The sequence below is a fragment of the Alligator mississippiensis genome, chromosome 13, assembly GCF_030867095.1.
Source record: "Alligator mississippiensis isolate rAllMis1 chromosome 13, rAllMis1, whole genome shotgun sequence".
In the NCBI taxonomy this organism is placed as follows: domain Eukaryota; kingdom Metazoa; phylum Chordata; order Crocodylia; family Alligatoridae; genus Alligator; species Alligator mississippiensis.
Window position 1 is genome coordinate 2,297,812 of NC_081836.1, and position 24,589 is coordinate 2,322,400.

The 24,589-nt window shown below is 40.6% G+C and overlaps 1 protein-coding gene across 2 annotated transcripts in view; it reads left to right on the top strand.

Moving 5' to 3' along the window:
* Positions 1 to 24,327, top strand: part of USP48 (ubiquitin specific peptidase 48) — a 41,362-nt gene extending 17,035 nt beyond the window's left edge. For both annotated transcript variants that reach the window (XM_014601168.3, XM_014601169.3), the window contains exons 12-27: positions 1,684 to 1,884; positions 3,431 to 3,545; positions 3,682 to 3,812; positions 5,572 to 5,643; positions 9,379 to 9,503; positions 9,681 to 9,803; positions 14,130 to 14,191; positions 14,724 to 14,834; positions 15,609 to 15,739; positions 16,052 to 16,158; positions 19,226 to 19,330; positions 19,978 to 20,133; positions 20,587 to 20,712; positions 21,529 to 21,577; positions 21,911 to 21,937; positions 22,030 to 24,327. In XM_014601168.3, the coding sequence (XP_014456654.1) occupies positions 1,684 to 1,884; positions 3,431 to 3,545; positions 3,682 to 3,812; positions 5,572 to 5,643; positions 9,379 to 9,503; positions 9,681 to 9,803; positions 14,130 to 14,191; positions 14,724 to 14,834; positions 15,609 to 15,739; positions 16,052 to 16,158; positions 19,226 to 19,330; positions 19,978 to 20,133; positions 20,587 to 20,712; positions 21,529 to 21,577; positions 21,911 to 21,937; positions 22,030 to 22,052 (1,664 nt within the window). In that variant the 3' untranslated portion in view covers positions 22,053 to 24,327. The remainder of the gene's footprint in view (positions 1 to 1,683; positions 1,885 to 3,430; positions 3,546 to 3,681; positions 3,813 to 5,571; positions 5,644 to 9,378; positions 9,504 to 9,680; positions 9,804 to 14,129; positions 14,192 to 14,723; positions 14,835 to 15,608; positions 15,740 to 16,051; positions 16,159 to 19,225; positions 19,331 to 19,977; positions 20,134 to 20,586; positions 20,713 to 21,528; positions 21,578 to 21,910; positions 21,938 to 22,029) is intronic.
* Positions 24,328 to 24,589: the final 262 nt, after the last annotated feature.

Consider the following 24,589-nt stretch of genomic DNA (forward strand, 5'->3'; position numbering starts at 1 on the left):
AAGTCACTGGGAGCTCAGCTTCTCTAAATAGCTGCCCATTTCCATTTGGACACAGTTGTAAGCTCTAGGATTTGGAAACTTCGGTATTTGTGCTTCAAACTAATGGAAAGATAGGCGTGTTTTATTCCCCCTGTTAATTATATTCTCCAGATGTATTGTTGAACAGTTGTAGTGAAATCTAGGCTGTCAACATGGACAGCAGTGTGCTGTGATTCAGCTTTGGGAAATGGGAACAAAAAGTGACGCTCTTTAACTTTGTAAGCACAACGGGAATAATGTGCCTCTGACAATGATGACATGAATAAATCTCGTTATGGCAGGTTCTAAAACTTTTTTTTTTAACCGCGTGATAATTCATTGTGAAAGGTTGGCAAAGCGTTTGAATATAATTAAAACCTCCGGAGGCTATGGCCACATTTAATGTAAATGCAGTCAGTGAAAAGCAAATCTTATAGCCTTGCAGAAGGAAACAATTATGAGAATAATATCATTGCCTAATATGTAGAAGCTACTGACTAGGGGAAGAACAGACCCATTTAAGGCCTCAATTTATGAAAAGCCAGTGCTGATTATAGTACAGATTTTTCTCAAGCTTTGCTGTTGTCCCTCTATATGAAACTTTATAGATTTTTTTTTTCTAATTTCATGAGTTGTATTGATCAGATTAATATCAGCAGCATCTTTTTCACCCAAATTTCAGATTTGTCCTTGACACATCAGCCCAGTGCGTTTTAATTTCCTGGCCATCCTGTTAATTTTCGAGTGATCTTTTTATAAATACGAATCGTTATCTTTCCAATAGGGGCTAGACGTGATGCACAGAAGGAAATTTGCTTTGTTCCCACAATCAATTCGTGTTCTTAGTTTGTAATTAAACCTGCCTCGGAACCTAAAGATGATTACTGCTAATTGGAAAGGGGGAGAAATGTCTGAGATCAGCTTGCTTCTCACAGCTGCATTTTATTACAGAAAAAGCCAATGGAAATATAAGATGCCTTATTTACAAACATGGTCGTGCTCTTTTGGGTTACACGGTTGCATCAAGATATTTGTCTTAAATATTTATATAAATCTATTCATTTCTTGTAAAGTGTAGGTATTGATCCATCTCAAACCTACCCACCAACCTTCAAAATCAAATCTCTGTATTTGGGGTTTAGCAAGCAAAAGGAAACAATCTCATTACTGTGAGATTTTTTTAAGTCGGTGGCATTTCCCAGCATACATTTTTGATACAGAGCCTGTGTCCTGGTTGTTTGTGAATAGCTTGTGGTTTAAACTCAGTTCTTTGAGCTGTGAGCAGGAGACTTGATAATGTTCTAAAATGAAATAAGCTACTGTATCCAAAAGGTTTTCCTGCTTGAAAACACACTCTGCCTTTATTGGACAAGTTACGTATTTAAAATAATAAGTTGACCCGTAGTTGATTGATTTTTTTTTCCCCTTCTTATCTCATTTCACGTACCTGCTATTTAGAGCAAGTGATATAAATCTGCCAGAACTGAACACAAACTAATTAAACATTTGCAAAATTTTCATAGTTTGAACCTAGTCAATTTACTGGGGGGGGAGTCCTCTGTTTATAGCAATTTAATTTTTTTAAGGTAGAAACACTTTTAAAAAAGCAGTTTATTAGAAAGCATGTGCAGTATCATGGGTTTGTTTCTGTTCACTTTTTTCCAGGATCCCCGTATGAGTTTATCTCTCTTGATTGGCTACAGAAATGGCTGGATGAATCTACCCCTCCCAAACCCATAGATAACGCTGCATGCCTATGTTCGCATGGAAAACTGCACCCAGATAAAATATCCATTATGAAGAGAATATCTGAGTATGTTGCTGACTTCTTCTACAGGAGATATGGAGGGGGCCCCAGGCTGACTGGTAAGCTGAAGAGAGGATGCTTTGAGGTCACCCTTTTTTTTTTTTTCATTTAAATTTTATTATGTTATAATAAACATATAGCTTAACTCTGGGCCATCCTTTGTCATTAAAATGGAGCTTTCTCTCTCACCGTAATAGATGTGCTGCCTGTGTATTTCTGGAGAATTGTTTTTGAGGTCACTGCTTAATTACATTAGCATTCAAACAAATATATTTAGTCTAATTGGAGAACATTTAATGGCAGATCTGTTTCAAACCTAGATTCTGCTCTGTGCCTTGAAGCAGTTTTATGCCGAGTAGCTTTAAAGAAGACAGTGGGATAGGAAAGAATTCAAGCTTTAGTATGTTTTTTCTCTTAATGAAACATCCTTTTCTAAAATAGGAAAAAAATATCAGTCTTATGTAGAGAGAGAGAGACTGTGTGTGGCTGTCGTGGATGTAGAGTTTTACTCGAGCCCTCAGGCTTTACGCAGTCTCCCTGAATATCCCAGGCATAACTTCCTTGTAAGGAAAGTCCCATGGCTGCTTCAGCTTCCAGACTAGGCCTTCAGGTTACGGCACCACAGTTTTTCTTCATAGCCCTTGAAGCCAGCACAAATTAACTCAACGTCTGTATGGGTCTTGCCCTTATAGGGCAGTAAGCGACTTGCAGAAACTGCAGCCACATCAGCAGCCTTTCTAAAATAATCCATTGTCTTAATCAGTTGGAATATAGCAGGCAGATTCTTTTAGCCTGGAATGGGTAAGATAGGCTTGAGACAGAGTTAATATTGTCTGCAAGAATAACCAGCCCAACGTACCATATTCTCTTAGTTATCCATCTTGTTTCTCTCTTCCTCTGTCTGCTGGGTGTAGGAAACTCGGTCTCTTCATGCCGTTGTTCCAAGCTTGTTGGTTCCTGGCAATTAGAAGTTAATATTCAATCCCTGGGGCTTCCGTTTATATCAAAAAGACATTGAAGAGCAGATAACACCTTCCTAGTCACTTTACGCTTGGCCACATGCCACTTCCACAGCCCAGAGTGGAAACCACACTTGGCACCCCTGGGTCACAGTACACAGAAGGGTGGGGAAACAGGCACGCATAATGCCAATAAAATTCCCACCTTCTCCACCCTGTGTTCTTGTGACTGGTGCAGCTGTGCTCATATGTATGAACTGCTCCGTCTTTTAAACCCTGTTTCTGCATGTACTGGTGTTTATCAGACCTGTTACTCTACTTGTGAGCTGCTATTCTCGCAGATAATGCAGAAATACAGACTTGTGAAACTGAAGTGATGGGATGTTTTGTTGCTGCATGAACGAATCCTGCCTCGTGTTGAGCTTCCCACAATTATTTCTTGGGTTCTAAATTTGGCCTAGTTCAGCTGTTGCCATGGAATCTTATTTCTGCCTAAAATCATAGGTATTGGAAAATGTCATTTGGATGCTATGTGGATGTCACTTGATGGACAGAACGTTTCAAATAATGATGTCTGGACTGTTGGCTTTGTTTCGAAACAAGTGGTAGCAATGCTCGTAACACGAAGTGTTCTTTGTTTCTCCAGTGAAAGCGCTGTGCAAGGACTGTGTGGTTGAGAGATGTCGAATACTACGACTGAAAAATCAGTTAAACGAAGACTACAAAACTGTTACAAATTTGCTGAAAATTACAGTAAAGGGGTATGTGAGGGCTGGGGCCTTCAGCCATCATCAAGGCCAATCATTTTAAATAGGATTTTAATAATTCTCATTCTGATCCCGATACAAACCATGAATTATTTTCATAGTGTTGTGAATGCTTCTTGTTTCTATGCAGTAATGATGGATTTTGGGTGGGAAAGGCATCCTTGCGCAGCTGGCGTCAGTTGGCTTTGGAACAGCTGAATGAGCAAGATGACGATACAGAACACAGTAATGGCAAAATGAATGGAGACACCCAAAACAAAGGTAATTTTAACATTGTAAAATCCAAGCAAAGTAGCCAATAGTGAAATTATATTTGAGAGTTTTCAAAAACATTAGGTAAGTTTCAATGTCTGAAGAGGAGCAGTAACCAAAAGTGTTCCTACAAAACAATAAAAAATTAGAAGTCTGGGCACAGAGTTTCCAAACTTTATCCTAACAAATAACAAAAAAGAATATTTGCTACAAAAAATTACAATGGATAAGAAGTGAAATTGTTTTGCAAGCCTCCAGTAAAGAACTGAGTGTTTCCTGTGAAAAACAGAAGAGTATTGCTAAAACCAGGTGCCCAAAAATCATGACGTCAGCCTACCCTTCAAAAAATAAAAACTTGGGGTTCTCAAATTATTTATTTGTCTTCTGGGTTTTAGCCTACAAGGGAGGAGAAGGGAAGAACTTGTTAAAAATGAAAGCTGAGATTTTTCAACCTAATCGGATCATTTCAGGACCTGAGGCCTTAGGATCAACATCAAATTATCACATGACACATTTCAGAAGCTGGCAACACTAATAGAATTCGGTTGATCTTGTGGTTTTTTGGTAATAAATTTTAAAGGATATTTTTCTGCATTGATAATTGGGTCCCAATTTAAATATCCCTCAGGAAATCGTTTTGTTGTTTTTCTGGTCTTAAATGGAAGTTGTTTTCACAGCAGCATAAAATAATGCTCAAGGGGTTAAAGGTTGAATTATTTACTAGGACATGTGCTCATTATTTAGGTTTTTACAGTTCATTGCTCAGTATACTGCTGTATTTGCAACACTGTAGTGAAAGATGTCAGCTCTTCATTTTATAAACCAAAGGCTCATAACTAGCCTCTATAAATGTATGTGGGCCCTTGTCTGAGTATCCGGGCCCTTGGGAAATTCATCTAGCATCATGTTCCAGTGACTCAATGCATCCTGGTCCTTAGAAGGCTTTTAAGGCGTAAAAGGATCCCTGAGGAACTGCTCAAGGATGCATAGCAGGAGCCGACCTTTCCTGCCTACACATTGACACCGGTGGTAAACATTCATTGGCCCAAACTCCTTTTTTCATATACACCTGTGTAAAGCCACTTGAAATACAAGATAAAAATTAGCCCTGCAGTTAGAACTTAATGATTGTGGCTATGTGCAACCTGCCTTATTCTCTTCTGCCAACATCGTGCAAATAAACAGTAACCACTCTACCTTTCTCTCAGTAAACACGTTTTTACTTATTTCTGGGATCAGTCTTAAGGTTATAAGTATTCTCCAAACAAAAAAAGCATCATTTCTATCCGCTCCTCACAGCAGCTCTTCCAGTCCAAGTAGGTCTTGGCCTTATTCACACAAAGCTGCCTTAGTGGTGCAAGAGGATTGGTTTAGATCATACTTCTCAAGGTGGAGAGCTCACTAACATTTTGTCCGCAAGGCTTTTGTTTCCTCAACTGTTACCACTGGTGATTTATTTTTTTTCCCTTCACTCTCATCTGAGAGATTTGAGCAGCAAAAACCGCATTCTGTATTTGGGGTCTTATAGAGGTGATCTAGTACTCCGTGATCTTCAAAGCATTTGAATGTATAATGTATTGTAGGACACAGTCCTGTACTGCCCCTTGAGAACTGGCCTAATAAATGTAATAGCATAGTGCTTTTGAAGTTTCCTTTCATGTTAGAATTTTGCAGCAATTTGCAGCTGGGAGAATAATAGCATAGTTTTGTAAGAACCGTACTCTTCTACAGAGAACTTCTGTGCAGTGTACTTTTTTCTTTTGGTCAGATGAATCCAATGAAGACAAAAGAGAGGAGGAAGAGGAGTTAAATTTTAATGAAGACATTGTTTGTCCACATGGTAAGTGTATCTGTGGGAGGTAGGAGTAATTATATGCAAAGTATTCTAATTGGTCTCTAAATAGTAGGTAATTTTCTGTGTTTCTTCAGTCAAGCTCAAGACCAGCTGGATTAATCACGGATGAATTCTACTTAAATCTGTTTTACCCTGCTTTTTTTCATAAGTAGATAATACCATTTGAACTTTTTTTCTAAGAATGCCGTGAGTTTGACTCAGATCACACAAGTTTGGGAAACAAAGATATATTTGGATGGAAACCTCCAGAGAAAACGTAGGTACTACAGAGAATTATCACCAATTAAGTTGGTGTTACTCTTCCCTCTGAATTTGCTACTGAACTGATAGTTCTGTATAATGTGAAGAGAGTCTCTTCTGTAGCACGTGCTGTCTTTTGAGTAGAAGAAAAGCCAAAGGCATTCCTAACGATTGTGACTATTAAAACAAAAAACTCTGAAATCTGTGAAACTGCTTTCATATTTTTGGATAAAAGTAACTGTATTTATCAGTGATAGTATCCATTCCTTTTCCCTCTTGTAAATAAAATAGCAACCCTCTGAACTGAGACTCTACATGGGTACAGACAATTGCAAAAACACATAAGAAGTATTTTTTCCTATCCAATAAGTATTTAGGCCTCTTCAGTATATAGGTTGTTAGCAAACTGCAGGGTGTTTGGCATCTCTTTCATCATGCTGGTGACATAGTATTGGTCGTTTTGTTGCATCAAGTGATGGTTAGCTGGCTGCAACTTATGCTGAAATTTCTAGTCTTATTTTCAATATGTAGATTATTGGCAATATTGCGATAGATTGTAACTGCTGCCTTATTGGAGGCATGATCTGTCAGTTTGGGCCATTGTCATCTAGGGCTATGTTATTTTCAGTTAATACCAAACTTAATGTGGATTAACAATGCGCTCTTCACCATTATAGCCAATAAACAACGTATGCCTTGGATAGCTAGAGTCACGTCCTCAAGTACAGTGTTTGAAATCTTTTGTCATTGTTACATATTTTTTCCAGTGGGATTTTTGTATGGCAGCTGGCAGTGCCATGAGACTGGTATCGCTAAATAAATCTTTCCATTCTACTTGGCAGTTCTATATTTCTGATGTAGGCAGACAACACCACCATAAAAATGAGCATTTGAAAATACTATCCCAGCAAATTAGTCATTTCTATATAAATTGATCTTTGACTTGGTCACGCAAAAGTAATTGACGTTAAAAATCCAGGCCCTCAAATTCAGATTTCTTCATTCTGAGTTAACCTGAAATTACTCTTATAAAATACCGTCTTCCTCTTATGCATTGAAAATATTCCACTGAAGTGTATCAGCAAATCTACATTCCCTGTAATAGAGCCTTGATTTTGCAGTAAAGCAAACTACAGCCTTAATGGTGCTATCTGCAAGGACCAGTGCTTGATCTGTGAGGTCTGGCTTGCATCCAAAAAATATGCTGGCTTTCCCTTATGAAGTTGCCTTTCCCATCTTACATGCATATGTTAAAAACCTTTTTCATCTTCCATTTGGAGAATTGCTGTAATTGCTCCCTCTCCAGTAGTTTCCTGACCCCATTGGATAATTTTCTCTGATTACCAAGTTAGGACATCTTTGATGTTCGTGCCCAGAATCCATCTCTCCCCAGAGATGATGGGAGGAGAAACAGTGGTTAGAGTTTTCACCTTCCAGATGGTAGAGTATTTGTACTCTGCACATCTGATCTGATTTTCCACCTCACTCCCTCTATAGCTTTATTATAGGCTATCGTCTCTTTTCATTAATCAAACCTTGTCAGCATACTTATTTGTATGATCTTATTTTCATGTCCCTCTTGGTTTCTGGAAAGCCTCCCAGTCCTGCCTTCCCCCATATGGTGAACCTAGGCTAATCATTGGTCAAATTCAGCAAGTTTTTCATTAAATGCTATTTCAAAATAATCCAATCTGATCTTCATTTATTTGCAACAAAGCCAGGAACAGTGTGTTGCTATTTTTGGTTTGGGGAGTTGGCAGAAGTTCAAGATTTGCCAGAATGAGAGATGACAGGTCAGTGGAATTGCAGACTTCTCCTAATACTGAAGAAATCCAAACAGGGAGTTTTCCTTCTGAGTTGTTTCTGTATCCAGTGGATAATCTGAGCCCCCTTCAGGTTATAGAAATCGAGAGAATTAATTCAAAGTGCCTAGTCCTCAGATTAACCGTGGTCCACGTTTTGTAACTTTTCAGTACCCTGGTTCCTTGTCATCGTTGGTAACATACACTCTGATATATTTGGAGCATCACTGTTTTCCTCCCATGTAACTCTTTGTGCCTTCGAGCTTGACAGCACCGAGTTGTTTTCTGTTTTCAGATTACCATTGTTCTCACTGTGTGTGTGCAGCACCATTTTTACCTTTCCCCTTCTACTTGCATGGCTGGCTTCTGGCTTCAGAGCAGCAGTTACACAGGTGGAACTCAGTGCTGGGCGTAGCGCACAGCAAGAAACCATGCGCAGTTTAATGGCTCATTCAGTCTCTCAGCAATGCAGTCACTTTTCGTCCACGAAATGTTTTCCTGCCGTACAGTGAATCTTAGGATACATACATCCAGAGCCTGTGCCACTTGAGTGACCTTTTTGACATTGCTGCTATCAAAATAAACTTCCATAAATACTTTCTGTTAAGCCATTATTTTCCCGATTCTCAGATTTCATTTGTCAGCTTCCGGAACATTGCTTGCATGTATAAATGATACCGTGTGAGTAATTGGAGTTGTCTGAGCAGGATTTGGTATGTCTCTCATGGTTTTGACCCACAAAATTAATTCCACTTAGCTGTATACAATTATACCGTCTCCCATAAAGGGGCTGAAATGACAGTCTTGAACTACAAATGGCATTCAGTGTGCTGTGCAGTTTGTATACTGCGCTTTTTCAAGATGGGCATTATTGACAGGATTCTTCTGTGGATCCTGCCCACTTGAATATCCTGAAGAACTTCTCATACGCTAAACGGTTCCTATAGCCATGTAGTGTTTAAATGCAGTGACGCTATCAGAAAAGCAGTTAGAGGATGAGTGGGGAGAACATCTTGGACAGAACATTGAATCTGGGATGCCTGAGATGTAAATAAATCATGGTGACTTTTATTTTTCAGGTGTTTCTATTTGGAATAAACAAAGATTTGGGTGATCTGTGCCTTTGACGATCCACTTCTGTAACGTGCAATATTAGCCTTTGTGTATATGTAGTGCATGCTCTCTCTTACTGTTCTTGCCCTTCACAGCCTTCCCTGCTCATCTGTGCGTTTCTGCTGTTCCTCCTCTTGTGGTATTTGTATCTGCAAGTTAAGTGCATGATCTTATAAAGATTAAAATCATTTGACCTTTTAAAATATAAACAGGAAATTTAAGAATGCATTGGTCTGGCTGTTAAAATAGCTGGTTGCAATTGTTAAGAAGTGCTATGGCTGTAAGCAGGCACTAAAACCCTACCCTCCAGAAGGAGACTTATTCATACGAGGGGGGTGGAAATAGAGGTTGAAGGTGACTCTTCTGTATTGGTTATGGTCTATTTTTTCACTCTCTAGTGCTGACGTCAGCATCAGATGATAAGGGCGTACACATCTATGACTGCAGTTATATAAAGTAATCTCTTAAATCTTCAGTGCTGCAAAATTCTTGCCGAGCATGTCCAGAACCAAAATGTTCTCTTGATTTTTTTTTTTTTCCGCCCCCACCCCACCCCCCCATCCAGGTGACCTGTGCATATCAGAAAATGAAAGAAGGGTTGTTTCTAAAGAAGCCTGGAAAAAACTCAAGCAGTATTTTCCAAAGGCCCCCGAATTCCCAAATAACAAAGAATGCTGTTCCCAGTGCAAGGTATTTGAGTACCTGGTAACTTTTAAGCTTTTTGATAGCTCGCATATGGTTGCATCTCTAGCCTTGTTGATGCTACCCTTGCTTAAAATATACAAATTTAAAAATCTTTTACTTTTTCAATAATGATTTTGAAAGCAAACAGAAAGGACTAGAGAAACTCTTCTGTTTTTTACACAGATTCTGGAAAGAGAAGGAGAGGAAAATGAAGCTTTACATAAGATGATGGCGAGTGAACAGAAAGCTTCCCTCCAGAACCTGTTTCATGACAAATGCAGACCGTGTCTTGGTAGCTGGCCTCAGGTACAAAGTCTGGGAAAGGTTATAGAAATCTGTCAAAGCTGGGAAAAGGTGTATTGTGTTATCAATGTTGATGAGAAAATGTGGAATTGAAATGCTGGAGAGAGAAATGTGCTTGTGTAAACCTTGCACACAATATTGGACCATACAAACACGTTGTATGCTTTGTTGAATGATGTAACTTAAATAATCAAAGCTGGATTGAGATATTCCCTCTAGGTGAAAGACAACAGCAAGTTATTTTTTATCAATATTTATACGTGTATCTGAAAACAGTGTTTTTAACAAAAAAAAGAATGGCAGGTATTATTTCAGCTGGAACTTTCTAAAGTACCTTCTGCGTGTGTGGCCCTCTATAGTTACTACCTTTTGCTCTTCTTGTAAAGCGCTGACTGGTGTAAGTCTTGCTGTGGTTTGCTAGAGATGTTTGCTTTGGGTTATTCGTCCTTGCATCTCCTGCTGCTAGCGTGTCTCTGCCCAGCACACACGAGATGGATGATACTGGTCAGCAATGTCTTTTGGGACAGCATCTGCTCCCTGAATGTCTTTGTCTCTCCAACCAAGGGCACAAAGCACGGAGCCACCCCCAACTGCCCATCACTTCCTCCTTGCTGCCTTGCAGTGTCCAAGTCCATGCACTATCTGGCCTTTTCCTCATGTATGCAACTTTAATTGCAAGTGAGTAGGTTACTATTGGCTTTTTAATATCTCAGCCTTTTGTCAGAAAATCCATTTTATTTTGCCTGGTATGGCACTCTTGATATGGTGCTTTTTTGCTACATCTGCACATGAGTCTGTGCTTACTTTTAGAAAGCTTTTGCTGATATAACTCTGTCAGTTAGTAGGCCGTTGAAGTGTAATTTCTACTGACATAGAGACTTTTGTTGACAGAATATTGTAGATGCATCAAAACTGCCCAGCAACTCTTTTAGCTTATGTTGCTCAGGGGAGCTGGAGTAGCCTATAGTAGTTTCCTCCACAATACATGCTTTGCTAGTATGGTTATGCGAGGAAAGCTTTCTACCATAAAAATAACTAGTCTCAACACTTCAAAACCTGCTTTGCATGTAACGATGGGTGTTCCAGTTGGTGGTTTTGTCTGGGAGGGGCACATTACAGAGGGGTGTGCCATCTATAAACCATTTTACAGAAGGAGTCCTGAACCCTGGAAAATCTCTTTACAAAATGTTTCTTTTAAAGAAATCGATGCATTCCTTTCTTTGATTTATGGGAAGACAAGGACAGGCGTCTGTGAGCACCTATGGGCAAATGGCACCTCCTGCATCTTCTCTTTCCATATCATTGAAGTCCATTTGGTGAAAGACTCGCCCTCCTTGTGTAGTCAGACTTTAGGCAATGAGCTAGAGTGAGCATCATGGTTATAGAGGCATCATCAGAGGTCTCTCCCCATGGGTCCTTCCTGCAGCTATAAATGCTCCTGTATTTCTGACATGAGAAGTAGTATGAGGCTCCTTTGGCATCCATTTGAGCACTGCTCACCTTTGTCTCAAGTCCAGTATTTCTGGCACCACTGAAATCATCCTGTCCTGACCTCTGGGTGCTGGTATTGCAAGCCACTGTCTGTAGTGGTGCCAGTAACAGCTCCTTGCTTTCCATTGATGTAGACATACTTGATATTGAAAGACATGATGGTCTCCACTTCTCATGCATTCATAGAAGTTGGAGGCTGGAAAGGACCTCACAAGATTTGTAGTGATGCAGCTAAGTCTGCTTGCAGCTGCCTTATAACTGGTTAACAAGCTGGCCAGGACACATTTTTGTGGGTGTTCCCACCACACCAACTGGTACAGCTTCCCTACTTTATGAGCGTTCAGTTCCCTACACGGGGAGGTTTTACCAGTGAAGAACTTGAGTTAAGTTATTTAGGCCCAGTTACCTCCTGGAAGTGATCCTAGCACTGATTCCTATCTTCATAAACATCAGGAGCTCTGCTAGGGGTAGCACTCACCCCAAACCTTTCTTCTTGCACGTCCCTTATGCCTACAGCCAACCCCACATTAGTGTCCCAGTGTGGATCCCTTTCTCTAAAACCCCCAAAGGGGAATTTACCATATGCCCTGGATGTGCTTTTACCATCTAACTTGACTACTCAAGTGAAGAATCACAAAAGATCAGTGAAGAAATAGAAGATCAGTCAGTTCCAGCTCACATCTAATTGCCCATAGATGATTAACAGACCACTTAAAAAGAATTGGCATTTGAGATTCCAGTTGAGACATTCAAGAAAAATCGTGCGAACTTCTGGGCACCCTCTGCACTTTGGTTCCTCAACATGTTGCAATGCTGATTAATGACTGACTCTTAAATCTTGCCAAGCTGCTTTGGCAGACATCTGCCTCTCTCATTCCAGCATCCACTACTATGGCAGACCAATACTATCAAGCCTGGCTTCAGGGATTTGAACAATTTATACTCCTTGCTTGCTGGTAGTTGTAGCTGCAGACTAATGGATGTGGCAAAGGAAACATTCACTTGGCACCTTCATTCTGTAGAACCTAAAAGAATTGTGCTTATTTGCATGAAAAATATCTCTCTTACTGAGCCTTCAAATGAGTGGTCAGTTAACCAGTCTTGTTGATATAAAATATGATTGCAATAATTAGGATTATGAGGAAATTTGCAAACAAACTTCCATTGGGCAGCAAATGTCTGTAAGTCCAGGAGTGAGCTCATTGCCTGGTCACCTCTTCAGGCAGCTCTACCCACAGTGTAGGGAACTTGAACTGCCTTGGAAAAGGCAAAAAGCTACAGGTGCTGATGTGGATCCCTTGCCATGTTTTCCCATCAGTGCCCTTCAACAGAATATTTGACTGACTTGTTCACGGCAGCTTTCAGATGCCTGTGTATCTATCTTCTAATCATGCCAGCCCTATGTGGGAATCATTCCCATGAGTTCTGGCACACCAGGACTACTGACCAGCAGGAAATAGTGGAGTGGAGGTCATTCCATCAAGTTACAGACCCCTCTTACCCAAGCACATGAAATCAGGAGGCTCCGTTCCTTTATACCTCCCCACCCCCAGAGCAGTGACAGAAGTTCCTCAGGAATTCAGAGAGAGGACATTTTTAATCTTCTCCGATTCCCAAAAAGAAGCTGAGAGACCTGTTCTGGACTCAAGATGGTTAAACAGCAACTGTGGAAGCTCGAGTGCTGTTTGCTGATGGTAGCTTCTGTAATCGCGTCTCGATCTGAACAATTGCTATGTGGCCCTTGACCTCCTCCCCCTTGCAGTTCACTCACCCACGGAAGATAGCTGAGGCTTCTTGTGGGAAGCTGTCATTATCAAGATGTTACCATTTGGCCCGTTGACAGCACTGTGGGTGTTCACAAAGTGCCTTGCAGAAGTGGCCACTTACCTTCGAAGGCTGATGTGTTTGAGAGACTTCAACTGGATGCTAGCCAGCACCAAACATCGTGCAAACGGGTCACTTAAGGTAAAACCATGATTAAAGCTCACTCGGTTGAAACACTGTCAACTTTCTGCTGCCTGCCTGGGAAATGTTCCCCTCCTGAGCACTGATAAGGGTAATTTCAAGGTCACCGATCCGTGTGTTTGCTTAATACTTCTGTGGTTTTGGAGGTATCCAGATCTGGGAAACTTTGGCAGAGCTGCTGTATGGTCATTATTTACATGTGCCTTTTGGGACTTGGATCACTGTGAGTCACCAATGCTGGGCTCTGCGTAACAGCCGGTCACTTGAAAAAGAAATGACCGGTTACCCCAGAGTAATTGCATTTCAAGTTGCATTGTCCATTATAGATATGTATCACGACTCTCCTCCCAGCCCCACTGCTACGGTGCCTCACAGTGTCAGGACTCTATAATGAAGCAGTTAAGGGGCAACGTGTGTATTTTGTCCTTTGGTGGTTGAAGAGCACTTAAGGCACAGAGCAACGACCAATGAGTACTGCTGACCAACAGAATACTTTTCAAGTACACAGCGTGGAGCACATGTGCACATGCACACACATGCAGTGTGTGTGTGTATGCGTGCATGTGTGCGTGTAAATAAATGCATTTTGGACAATTGGGCAAGTAAGTGTTCCATGCGGGGAATTGAAGGTACTTGCATTCCAAACTTAATTTACTTCTGTAATGAATGTAAGAACAGCGACGTAAGTGTTTGGTACATGATCTCAGCTGATTTAACTAGGCTTTCAAAGTCACGCTTGAATGAAGTTGTCATTGTAAAGAATGTTAAGATCTTTAAAAGGCAAAGATAAAACAGAGGCGGAACTGAATAGATGTCACTTCTCTACTGTCACATTAGTTTAAATTGGGTCTTTTTTTCTTTTTTTTTTTCCAGGAGACAGATGAACTTTACATTGTTTCACAGTTTTTTGTAGAAGAATGGAGGAAATTTGTTAGGTAAATCAGTTCCTATTTAAAATCTTCTCTTCATTCCTTCGTAGAGATGCGTGCAGTTTTTGACCTTTGGGTGGTAACATTCATACGATGCAGTGTAGAATTGTGCTAAAATAGCTGGCATATGGGTATATACACTATGCACTTGTGAAAATAAGGAAACCTTTTTTTCACCAAATCCTTGAGCTTCTATCCGTTGTGATCACTTGAAAGAAAACCGCGTTATTTTGTCTTAACCAGATGGTTAGCTTATAGTAAACTGGTAAGGTTTTTTCTTATAAATAAAGCAATATCATGATCAAAGGACATAACTTTCCTGCTTCCGTGGACTTTCAGTGGTCTGAGATTGGAAATATTCTGTAGATATGAGTAATTTAACAATATACAATACTGATACAACAGTTTAATCTTCATGTATAGTTTTCTATAAACAGTCTTCTATAAACACTTAATCTCACACCTTGTGATGAATGAAACTTTCTCTCTGACTTTGCAAACTGCTTACATTTGTTTTCCCTTCTCGTGTTTGGAGCAGGCGGCCTACAAGATGCAGTCCTGTATCATCGGTGGGAAACAGTGCTCTCCTGTGTCCACATGGGGGCCTTATGTTCACGTACGCTTCCATGACCAAAGAAGATTCTAAACTGTGAGTTTCTTCCGTTCACTCGTCTGACTTGTCCGGTATTTTCTTCCCTCCTACGTCCTAAGAAATATATACCGATCAAATGCTTCGTATAGCTAGCATCGTCAATCTCTGTGATCGCAGTATGTTTGCCTGGGAGAACATCACTTTTTAAAATGAAATTGATGTGGAAACCGAGTAAGAGCTATGTTACTCTTCAAGATGACATCCAGTATTAAGTGCCAGAATGAGGGAAGATTCATGCTGTAAAAAGAAATCCGGCTGGCATAGTAGATCTCGCTATTAGAAAGTAAGCTTTCCTTAAGTAAGCAAGACCTATTATTTGATACTTGAGAATTCACTTTGTCATCTTCAGAGTACAACGGGCTTGAGCTTTCCTCAAATTTACTTTCCATCTTCAAAATACTGGATGTAGTCAGCAAATCCCATGCTCTGTGACATTGCTTTTTTCAGCTGCACAAAGCTTCCACCTCTGCGCTTGCTTTCTTTCCATCTCAACCCTTCCTTCCTCCATAGCTTTGCTTTAGGTTCTACAGGGACTCTTACATGTAATTGTAACCTAATAAGGCTTCTTTATCCTCTTAGCGTGGCTTCCAGTCTTGTCTAGTGTTGATCTGCATTTTTTGCTTTTTAAAAGAAAACAGTTAACTGTTTAAAGGTTCTGAAATCTAGAGCCTAGCCCAGTTTGCACAGTCTCTTACTGACAATTTAACTACAAGATTGAAGGTGTGGCTTGGCTTTTCTATGTCATGAAGCATGTTGTGTTTCTTTGCACAGTATAGCTCTAATATGGCCCAGCGAGTGGGAGATGATACAAAAGCTATTTGTTGTGGATCATGTAATCAAAATCATCAGGACACTCGCTGATGACTCGAACCCTGAGAGCGCACTTTATGATTCTGAGCCTAGTAAGTGAGTCTTGTCATCTTTGCTAATGGTTCTTTCCCCAGGTGGCGCTGATTCCTGTGGGGTGAGGGAAGGAATTGTCACTTTGGCATAAATAGTCAAACTTTTAAGGGAATGAAGAAAAGGTAACTTGCATTTTCCAGTAACTCAGCTGCAGCGTAAATGCACTTTCCAGAACATGCCCCCAGTTTGAGTCACTCTAGATTTAAACTATCATGAAAGATACTGAATATTTATAGCTGTATTTTTTTTCAATGTCATCAAAAGAACCGTAGGTATTTAACCACACTTTTTTTCCTTTTTTATCCTTGCAGAATTGTGTCCAGAATGCAGAGAAGGGTTGTTATGCCAACAGCAGAGGGATCTGCGTGAGTACACCCAAGCCACCATTTATATACATAAAGTGGTGGATAATAAAAAGGTACTGATCCTTTTTGTGGCCACTGCCAGCCTTTACTGAATTTCATTAAAAGGAGACTGTATTGATTTCTTATATTTAGTAGTCTGTACAGCTAAACAGAAACCTATCTAATAAGAATGTGTGGTGGCAGGGAGTTGTCCAAGGCTGTTCTGAGAAATGATTTAACTTTGTTTTGGGGTCTCTGTTTTGTGAATGAAGCTCTCAGTAGCAGCTGCTAATGATTTCTCTCTGGTGCCGGTAACTTTTAATATTACATAGGAGTGGAAGCATCCCCTTGCCTACCTTTTGGAAGCTGTTATAACTCTTTACATTCCTGTTTTGCATTCACCAAAAATGACAAATTGTAAAATGTTCATTGTGACAATTTTGAAAGCATGTCTCTTTTGAAAGCTTTCTTTTGCAAAAATCAATTCTTTTGGTTTTCTTTACATCACCAGATGTTAAGTTAGGAGTTTCCTCCTCTGTTTATTTATTGAACACATTTTTGTGTCTGTTTTTTATAATTACGTGTAATCATCAGACTCCCATGCTTTACTTGGATGTTCCTTTTACATTTGCTTTTTACCATCTGTAGATTTACCCTTATTTCCTTCACTGGAATAAAAACACAATATAATATATCAAGTAGCACAGTATAAGCTAAGATGCTTTTCTAAAATTTGATTCAAGTGAAATACATTTTCAAGGGTAAATAATTATCCCAAATTTTTCTTTTCATGTACTTAAAAGTTCCTCGTGAAAAGGTTCTAGTCTTAATTTTCTTAATAATTCTTGGCGATTAACCAAGACTGAGAGGAAAGCTCAGATAAAGTGTTAAAAAAACAAAAAGAAACAGCTGATGATGGTAAGATGACATGTGTATGTGGGAAGGTCACAGGATTTCTGTCGTACTAGGACTTTCTGAAGGGCATAATGAATAGAAAAACACAATTCACTGATGCCCATCAGCATGCCAGTTGTGGCTAAGTGTAACCCTGCTCCATTGTAATGTTCAGGTCTGGAGCGCTGATGTTTCAGGATTCAGAAGCTTCGTAAGTGCTTTGAAGGGTAAACAGCTGGCTACCAGGAGGGTGGGGAGCTCAGACATCTTGTAATGTGACTGCACAGTATAATATGTTTAGGCAGTGAGTTGTAGGAGCTGTTAGATTTTTTTTTTTATAGACCCTAAAGCAGGCAAATTTTATTGACCCTTCCTAATTAGTGTATGTGGGACACAAGCTAGCTCTCTGGAGAAGGAGGTTGAAATATTTAATGCACATGAGAAGCATAGTTTTTAACAGGTCTGCTATCCATCCTAGGGGGATGTGAATAGAGCCATAAGAATTGCTTTCTTATTGGTGAGAGCCAGATCCTGGTTGCTGCACTGGCTCCTAAAGCATGGTGAATGCCTTTGACTTCTGTTGAAAAGTGGAGCGAGCTGCTCCTTGTAGAATCTAGTTTCAAATAAGTACAAGAGTTAACAGGGTTGTGAGTGTTCAAAAGCTGTTGGCACCGATCTCGAGGCCAGGGTTTCGGGGCATGAAATTCTAGCTCCGTCTCTGGTGCCGAGATGAGCAGAATCGGAGTACAAGACTGGAACCGGCACGTATGCAAAGCATATTGCTCATTGTTCCTGTCTGGGCTCTTTGAAGTCAGCTGGGATTCAGAAACATTTAAATGACTCTGCAAGTCATCAGTCAAAATATCATTGGTACCAGTATATTATTACTCTCCATGAATACTTATTCATTGGTGGTGTAGCACCAAGCATTCCATGGTTCCCGGCAGAGAGAATTTCACGGAATCACAGAAAGCGAGGGTTGGAAGGTCCTTAGGAGGTCACATCTAGTCCAGCCCCTTCTCCAAGCAGGACCAGCCCCAACTACATCATCCCAGCCAGGGCTTTGTCTAGCCGGGTCTAAAAAACTCCAAGGAGTCCCCACTGAGGACAGTCCAGCTCCATCCTCTTTGCAACCGCCCTGCAGGGAGTTGAAGGCTGCTATCAAATCCCCTCTGTCTTCTCTCCTCTAAACTGTTTGCTGAATGGTGGCTGTTTGAACTAACAACTTTCTTTAACGGATTTATTTGCTTGGCAAGTCAATTAGTGTTTTCTCCCTTGTACACCCAAGTGCCTGCAGTTCAAGGTGGCCATAAGTACCTCTCTGTAATTCACAACTTTGGCGAACATTATAATCATTTATCAATTATTGATGAAATTAGGGGAGAGGATGAACAGCTTATCTTTTCATTTTCTAGCCATTGATTTATATCCTATAAAGGAGAGGGAGCCCTAATAGGTTTCAGGTGCTGCAATGCAGGGAATATAGTGGTGTCTTTTTAATTGAACCTACTTTTAAAAAGCTTTCAAAACTGAGAATCGAGTATTGAGGCTGGAGATATAGTATATAACGCTAGAAACATTCCAGCCTCAGATGGTGAGGAGCACAGGGGTAGTACAGACATATATGTTAGCCTAATGCAAGTGTTCACTATAAAGTAACTTAACAATTATAGATCAGAATGAGGAGAATTATTTAAATTATTTATTCACAATATACTTACAAATGAACGCCAGATCAATAAAATAACCCTAAGGAGCACCTCTGCCAGTCTGCTAAAGGCATGACCCAAGTGTGTGATTCAGAGCATATTAGTGTCTCTTTACTATGGCTTTCACGGCACACTTACATTTAGGCTGAGAAGCTCTTGGTTGAAGGGGAAAGAATTCAGCTGTGGCTCCTGGTGACCACCATTTGTCTGTAGAGGAAAATGGGTCCTGAGGCACAGGAAGCACCAGAGCCCTGCCATAGATCCTGTACTTTAACCAGCACCCAAAACCCAACTGAGGACATGTAACACTAGCCTTCTCTCTCGTACAGTCTGCTGTGTCCGAGACCGAAGCAGCCCAAACACCTGCCGGGAATCGACCTTCACGGTGCCCATGGGGTTGATCCCTCGTGTCCTTATGTGCTGTTGCGTTTCATTAAAACAGCACCCTTAAAAACACTGTGGAGGCAGCTTGTCCTAGTCAACTTGAGGTTTTCTAGCTGTTGGGACTGTTCTGCAGCATGTGGTTTTGTAACTGCAGGTAATGAAGGAAGCTGCCCCAGAGCTGAATGTGAGCAGTTCGGAAGCTGAAGAGGAAAGGGAAGAAAACAAACCAGAAGGGGAACAGGACCCAGATTTTAACCAGGTAGAGATCTGAAAAGCTATGGAGTTTGTAATGTTTAGACTTTGCCCATCGGTACTGAGGAACCCACATCTGAACTTGCACAGTCTTTGGCACAATGTGGGAGTCATTTCCATTTACCGTTACTAGTTGGAACAAGAAACATCACCCTCCTCACTTCGAATCACATTCTTGTCGTACTCTTAACAGCAAAGATTTTGTAACTGGTTTTCATGTCTTCCTATTTTAAAAACTAATTTTTCTTGCCCACTGTTGTTAACAAACATGCAGGCAACACTTAAGTATTTCTGTTTCACTTATGTTTTAATAAGGTTCAGAAATAGAAAATGTACGGTAGGAAATGTAAGGTTTATATACTTAATGTCAGGTGGCGGCAGTTTATATTGTTGGCTTACTCGTGGTGTCGGTGTAATGTTCCTTTAAACAAACACTAAATATTCCATACCCTGCTAGCTTTACAAATGGATGTCTTACAGTCCTTGCAACCTCTCTGTGATGCCCATGTGTGTCAGTTCATCCAACATGCGCTGCAGCGCTTTCAGCATCCCTTGCTGAAGTTACTTTGTTCACTGCTGTCTGTGCAAAAGGACGGGAGAAGCTGCCTTAGCGAATTCAAGACAAAATTTCCTGTATCTCGACTTTATCTCTAGACTAATGGTGGTACCAAGCGGCAGAAAGTATCCCACCAGAATTATGTCACTTACCAGAAGCAAGGCATCAGACGGAGTACACGACACAGGAAAGTCAGAGGGGAAAAGGCCCTGCTTGTTTCTGCAAATCAGACGCTGAAGGAGCTGAAAATACAGGTGAGGTAAACTTCCTTTGGTTCCTAAAGACACGGTCCTTTGTTATCATGGCTATGCTAATGGCAAGGAGTTAAATAACCAAGCAAAAATGCCTTGCACTTGTGTCTGTAATGTAGGAAGATCTAAAATTGTGTTAAGATTAAGAAAGAACCAAACTACAAGACCAATTCACAACCAGATCTCACCTCCTCTACCGTGGACGGAAAGGTCCTAAACACAGCAGAGCTGCCACAGTTTTGGCATCAGAGGCAGTGTACAAGTTGATTCTTGGAAAGCATTGCTCACTGGTTGACAGCCTGAAAGGGCTGGATCCTGCCATGATACGGTAGTGCCTTTCAGTCCAGTGTGGCAGGGAAAGGAACATGGTTTTCTCTCTTACATTTGGTATTTGTGTAGGTCTGTTGTATATTTTTCGTTTGCCCAAAACTGGTGTGTTTTATTGTGTTGGCACAGATCATGCATGCATTTTCAGTTGCTCCATTTGACCAGAATTTATCAATCAATGGAAAGATACTCAGTGATGACACTGCAACGCTTGGCAACCTTGGAGTCATTCCAGAGTCAGTCATCTTATTGAAGGTAAATTGAGAAGTGGGGTGGGGGCTGCTGGAAGGAAATGCTGCCTGGAAACAGAAATGATATGAGAGCTCTTGAGTCTGGAAATGTGCAGTCGTAATTCCTGTGCTCGCGTTGTCTTTAAGTGCTGTAACTTCACAAAGCCTAACTGATTTTTACACTGATGATACATGTGTTTGGTGCATTTAGAATCTCCTGCACCAGATCCGTGAGCAGAGCTGGCAAAATCCAGGTTTTGCAGTTCAGTCTTCACGCTCTTCCTTATGAGCACTAAACCATGTAACCTCATTAATAGATTCTCCTACTTAACTTCTTGATCTTCTTGAGGGGAAAAATGTTGTTTCTTTAAATATCACTTATGTCTGGTCAAGCCTAATTAATGCCCTAGCAAGTGTCGCTGTGAAGCTGTGTGCTTGTCAGTTTAACAGGCAGCAGATGGCCAAAAAAACAACCAATATATTAGCATTTCAGATTAAGTATCTTCATCCCTCTGCTCCGATGCCCCCTTACAAATGTGCCACTTAAGCAATTTGGAGGTGCCAGTTCAGGAAGGGATTTTGAGAGATGCTTAAATGATTTCAGCGAGATGGAAGCATATGGTTCTAAACCACAACAAATTTTTCCAGCTTTCTTTTCTTATCACTCGCTGCCCTAAAACAACCCTGCTCTGGGAGCAGATCTTGTTTGCGTTCCTCTCCGATCTGTTCAGATACACAGCAGCTAGATTTCTTCCCTCAGCTACTAGGACCTCATAGCTTTTCATGATTGTGCCAATTTTATTTTATTCTTTTTTGGTTCAGTGTTCGGTTTGTTTTATAGGCTGATGAACCCATCGCAGATTATGCAGCAATGGATGATGTTATGCAAGGTAAAGAAGAACTCATAACTATGTTCTAGAAACAGTCTCATTTGTAGAAACAGTGTTTCTGCTCAGTGGTTTAAACACAAATTATGGCCATACGGAGCCAAGCTGAGCCTGGAACGGGAAATGTTGAAAGAGAGAGAGGCTGATTTGTAGAGTTCAAGTCCTACAAGAAAGGTGGGAGAGAGACGGACTAGAGACAGCAGTGTTGAAGATCTTCCCATAGCTGTCAGCTGAATATTCAGTTGACAGCTTGAAATATGCTTTAAATCAGACACCTGATTCTTCTGGAAGGCATGTCACTGGAGGCGTCTAATACATTATCCTTTTTCTTTTCAGTTTGTATGCCTGAAGAAGGATTTAAAGGTAAGGCATTTATTTTTTTCACCCCTTTGTTTAAACCTGTGAGCCTACATTTATTTCATCTTAAAAGTGTGTATTTTTTTGTTTGCTTCCAGGGACTGGTCTTCTTGGACACTAAAGGTTTTTTTTATACCCGCTGGCAGCAGAGAAATGACCAGAAGGGAAGAGGATTTTGACATGGTAGGGCATTAAAAGCAAAGGTGGATATATAGGACTCAACAGTTGCTTGACTCTTCCAGAAGGCAGAAACCAATTCTGAAATGACTGCCCCAAAATGCCTTACGTCAAAGCAGATTGCACTGAAGGACATCCTGACTTCAAGAGAGCGTCTCAAATTTTATATTTAATAAAGCAAAGTAAGGTTGCAAAGTTTAGTAGCAGTAACAGTATATCGTGTTTACAGACAGAACTTTCTAGCTGAGGAAGGGAGTGGCATTTAATTGTATTTCCTTACTCAGATTTCATACCACGGTCATCTTTCCATAATGGAATTGTAATATAGTAGATCAAAAACATCTTGATCTGTCCTAAAGTAAGTCTTTAGACATAAACCTGCTTACAGATATCCTGTCTTTGATCCACTATTACTCTTTCAGTACAGCATGGAAGTAAAGAAATTGTTAATTGTGAAGAATGTCTAGCTTTTTCAAACTTCATATATGTACCCCAAGATGTAAGCTGTGGCCTGCCTATGAAAGCCTTCCATCAGTGATTCTTAGACGCAGAGATCAAGGGGGGCTGGGAGACTTCCCCCTTCCACTGTCTCTGGAGACTTTGTTATCACGCACTCATCCTTTTGCAGTTTCACTTCCAAACATTACGATCCTAACTTTAATAATCACATGGTCTTTCTCTGTGAAACGTGTTTTTAGAAATGTTGACTATTTTAACAACTTTTGATAACATCTTTCTCCAGTATGCTACTGCCAAGAGCCAGAAATCCTTTACACTCTACAGATCAGTTTGGGAGCCTTGAACTGATCTTTGCTAGAACATCTGAGTCAGAGCTACCAAAGGGGTTGGGGGGTCATGTTTGGGTAACGTGGTTGTTTTTTTTACATAACAAGACTTTCTTTCTGTTGTCATTCCCTTCTTTTCAGGAAAGCGCTAACACTTTTTTGATACATCTTCTGTAATTCTCAGAAAGGCTGTCTTCCTGGTCCTGTTAAATATTACTAGCAGGAAGTAACGTACCACTCGAACACTGAAAAAGGGCACTGCCAAGGCCTTTTTCATAATCAAGTTAGAGATTTCCTGGTACCTGCATAGACTTAAGTGTCTTCCCTTAGCAAGAGAGTCTTAACTGATTTGTACGCTGGCTCTTGACAACAATTCTGAGATTTGGGCTGTTATCGGATCATTTTATTTTTTAAAGGACTGTTTGAGCAAAAGTAGCGTATTAAAAAAGCAGAAGCTTTGCAGGCAAGGGGGACAGGAGTGGAGGGGTTGGGGGCGGGATATGAAAATATGGACCCAGTAATCTTGGTAGCGGTCTTTTTAAAATGTACCTTTTATCAGAGTAATTTTGGCTGCCTGTCATAAAACGATGAGTCTTTGTCCTTTCTCTCTCTGTTGTTTTCATCTGTCTATATTATATTGGTCTCCCCTCCTGCTCTTCCTGAATCATTTTGGGGAAGGGTGCTGGGGAGTTCCGGCAGCAAGTGTGGACCAGTGAGTTGCAAAACAATTGGCATAAAGTGTGCTACGTGGAGCAGCTGGAAAGCCACTGATAATGGCTTTGAGATGATTTGGAAAGGGCAGCTTCAAGCTAAGATTTGCCTCTGGCTTGACTTTGGACCTCAAGGTATGGGTTTGAATCCAGTAAGAGGGCTGGATCTTTGAGAGGTATAGCAGTGCAGCTGAGCAGTTTATTCTTTCCCAAGGTAAAGACTTCAGTAAAACTTCAGTACGCTGTTGTTAGTGCTTGATTAAGCAACTCTCCTTCCCTTGCAAACAGGTTTGTTTGCCTGCCAGAGATTTTATTCTACTTTCTAGACTGAAGCACGCACTCATGTACATAGCCCCTGGAAACTTGATATTTTTTTCAATTTGCTGTTATTTTATGATTTGTTACTAGGGCTCTTCCTTGAGATTAAAACATTGCAAAACTAAATCTCTAAACTTCACAGGGAAGAATTGCAAACCATGATGTACACGTAGACGCGGTTATACAGAGGTAACGTATAGATGTACCTTACGGCCTTGGCATTGCTGTATTTTACAACTGTGCAGAGGAAGCAGGTACAAGATGTGATCAAAGGCACATTTACTGTTTTGTCTGTATTTGCAAACATTGGACTGAAATTGTCATTTGAGCTGTGGAAGCCTTATTAAAGTGCATACACATGGTCTATCTGCTCTTAACACTGCATAAAGCATTTTTTTTACTTTGATTGGTTTGGATATCTTGTGTGACGTTTTATGTCTTGTTTTCCTAACGCTCTTGAGAATTACGTCAGTCTGACCCTTTAACTGTCCTCGGGTTGAGCGTGCCCCGAAACAGAGTTAATGGTCGGGTGGCAGAAGAATAAATGGCTTTAATTTTGTAGTCAAGTAGAAACTCAGGGTTCCTATGGGCAGTGGAGTACTTGCGGGGTCACAGAACAACATCTGCTGGTAGAAAAACACTCTACCTGTAAGCCCGTACGTGTAATC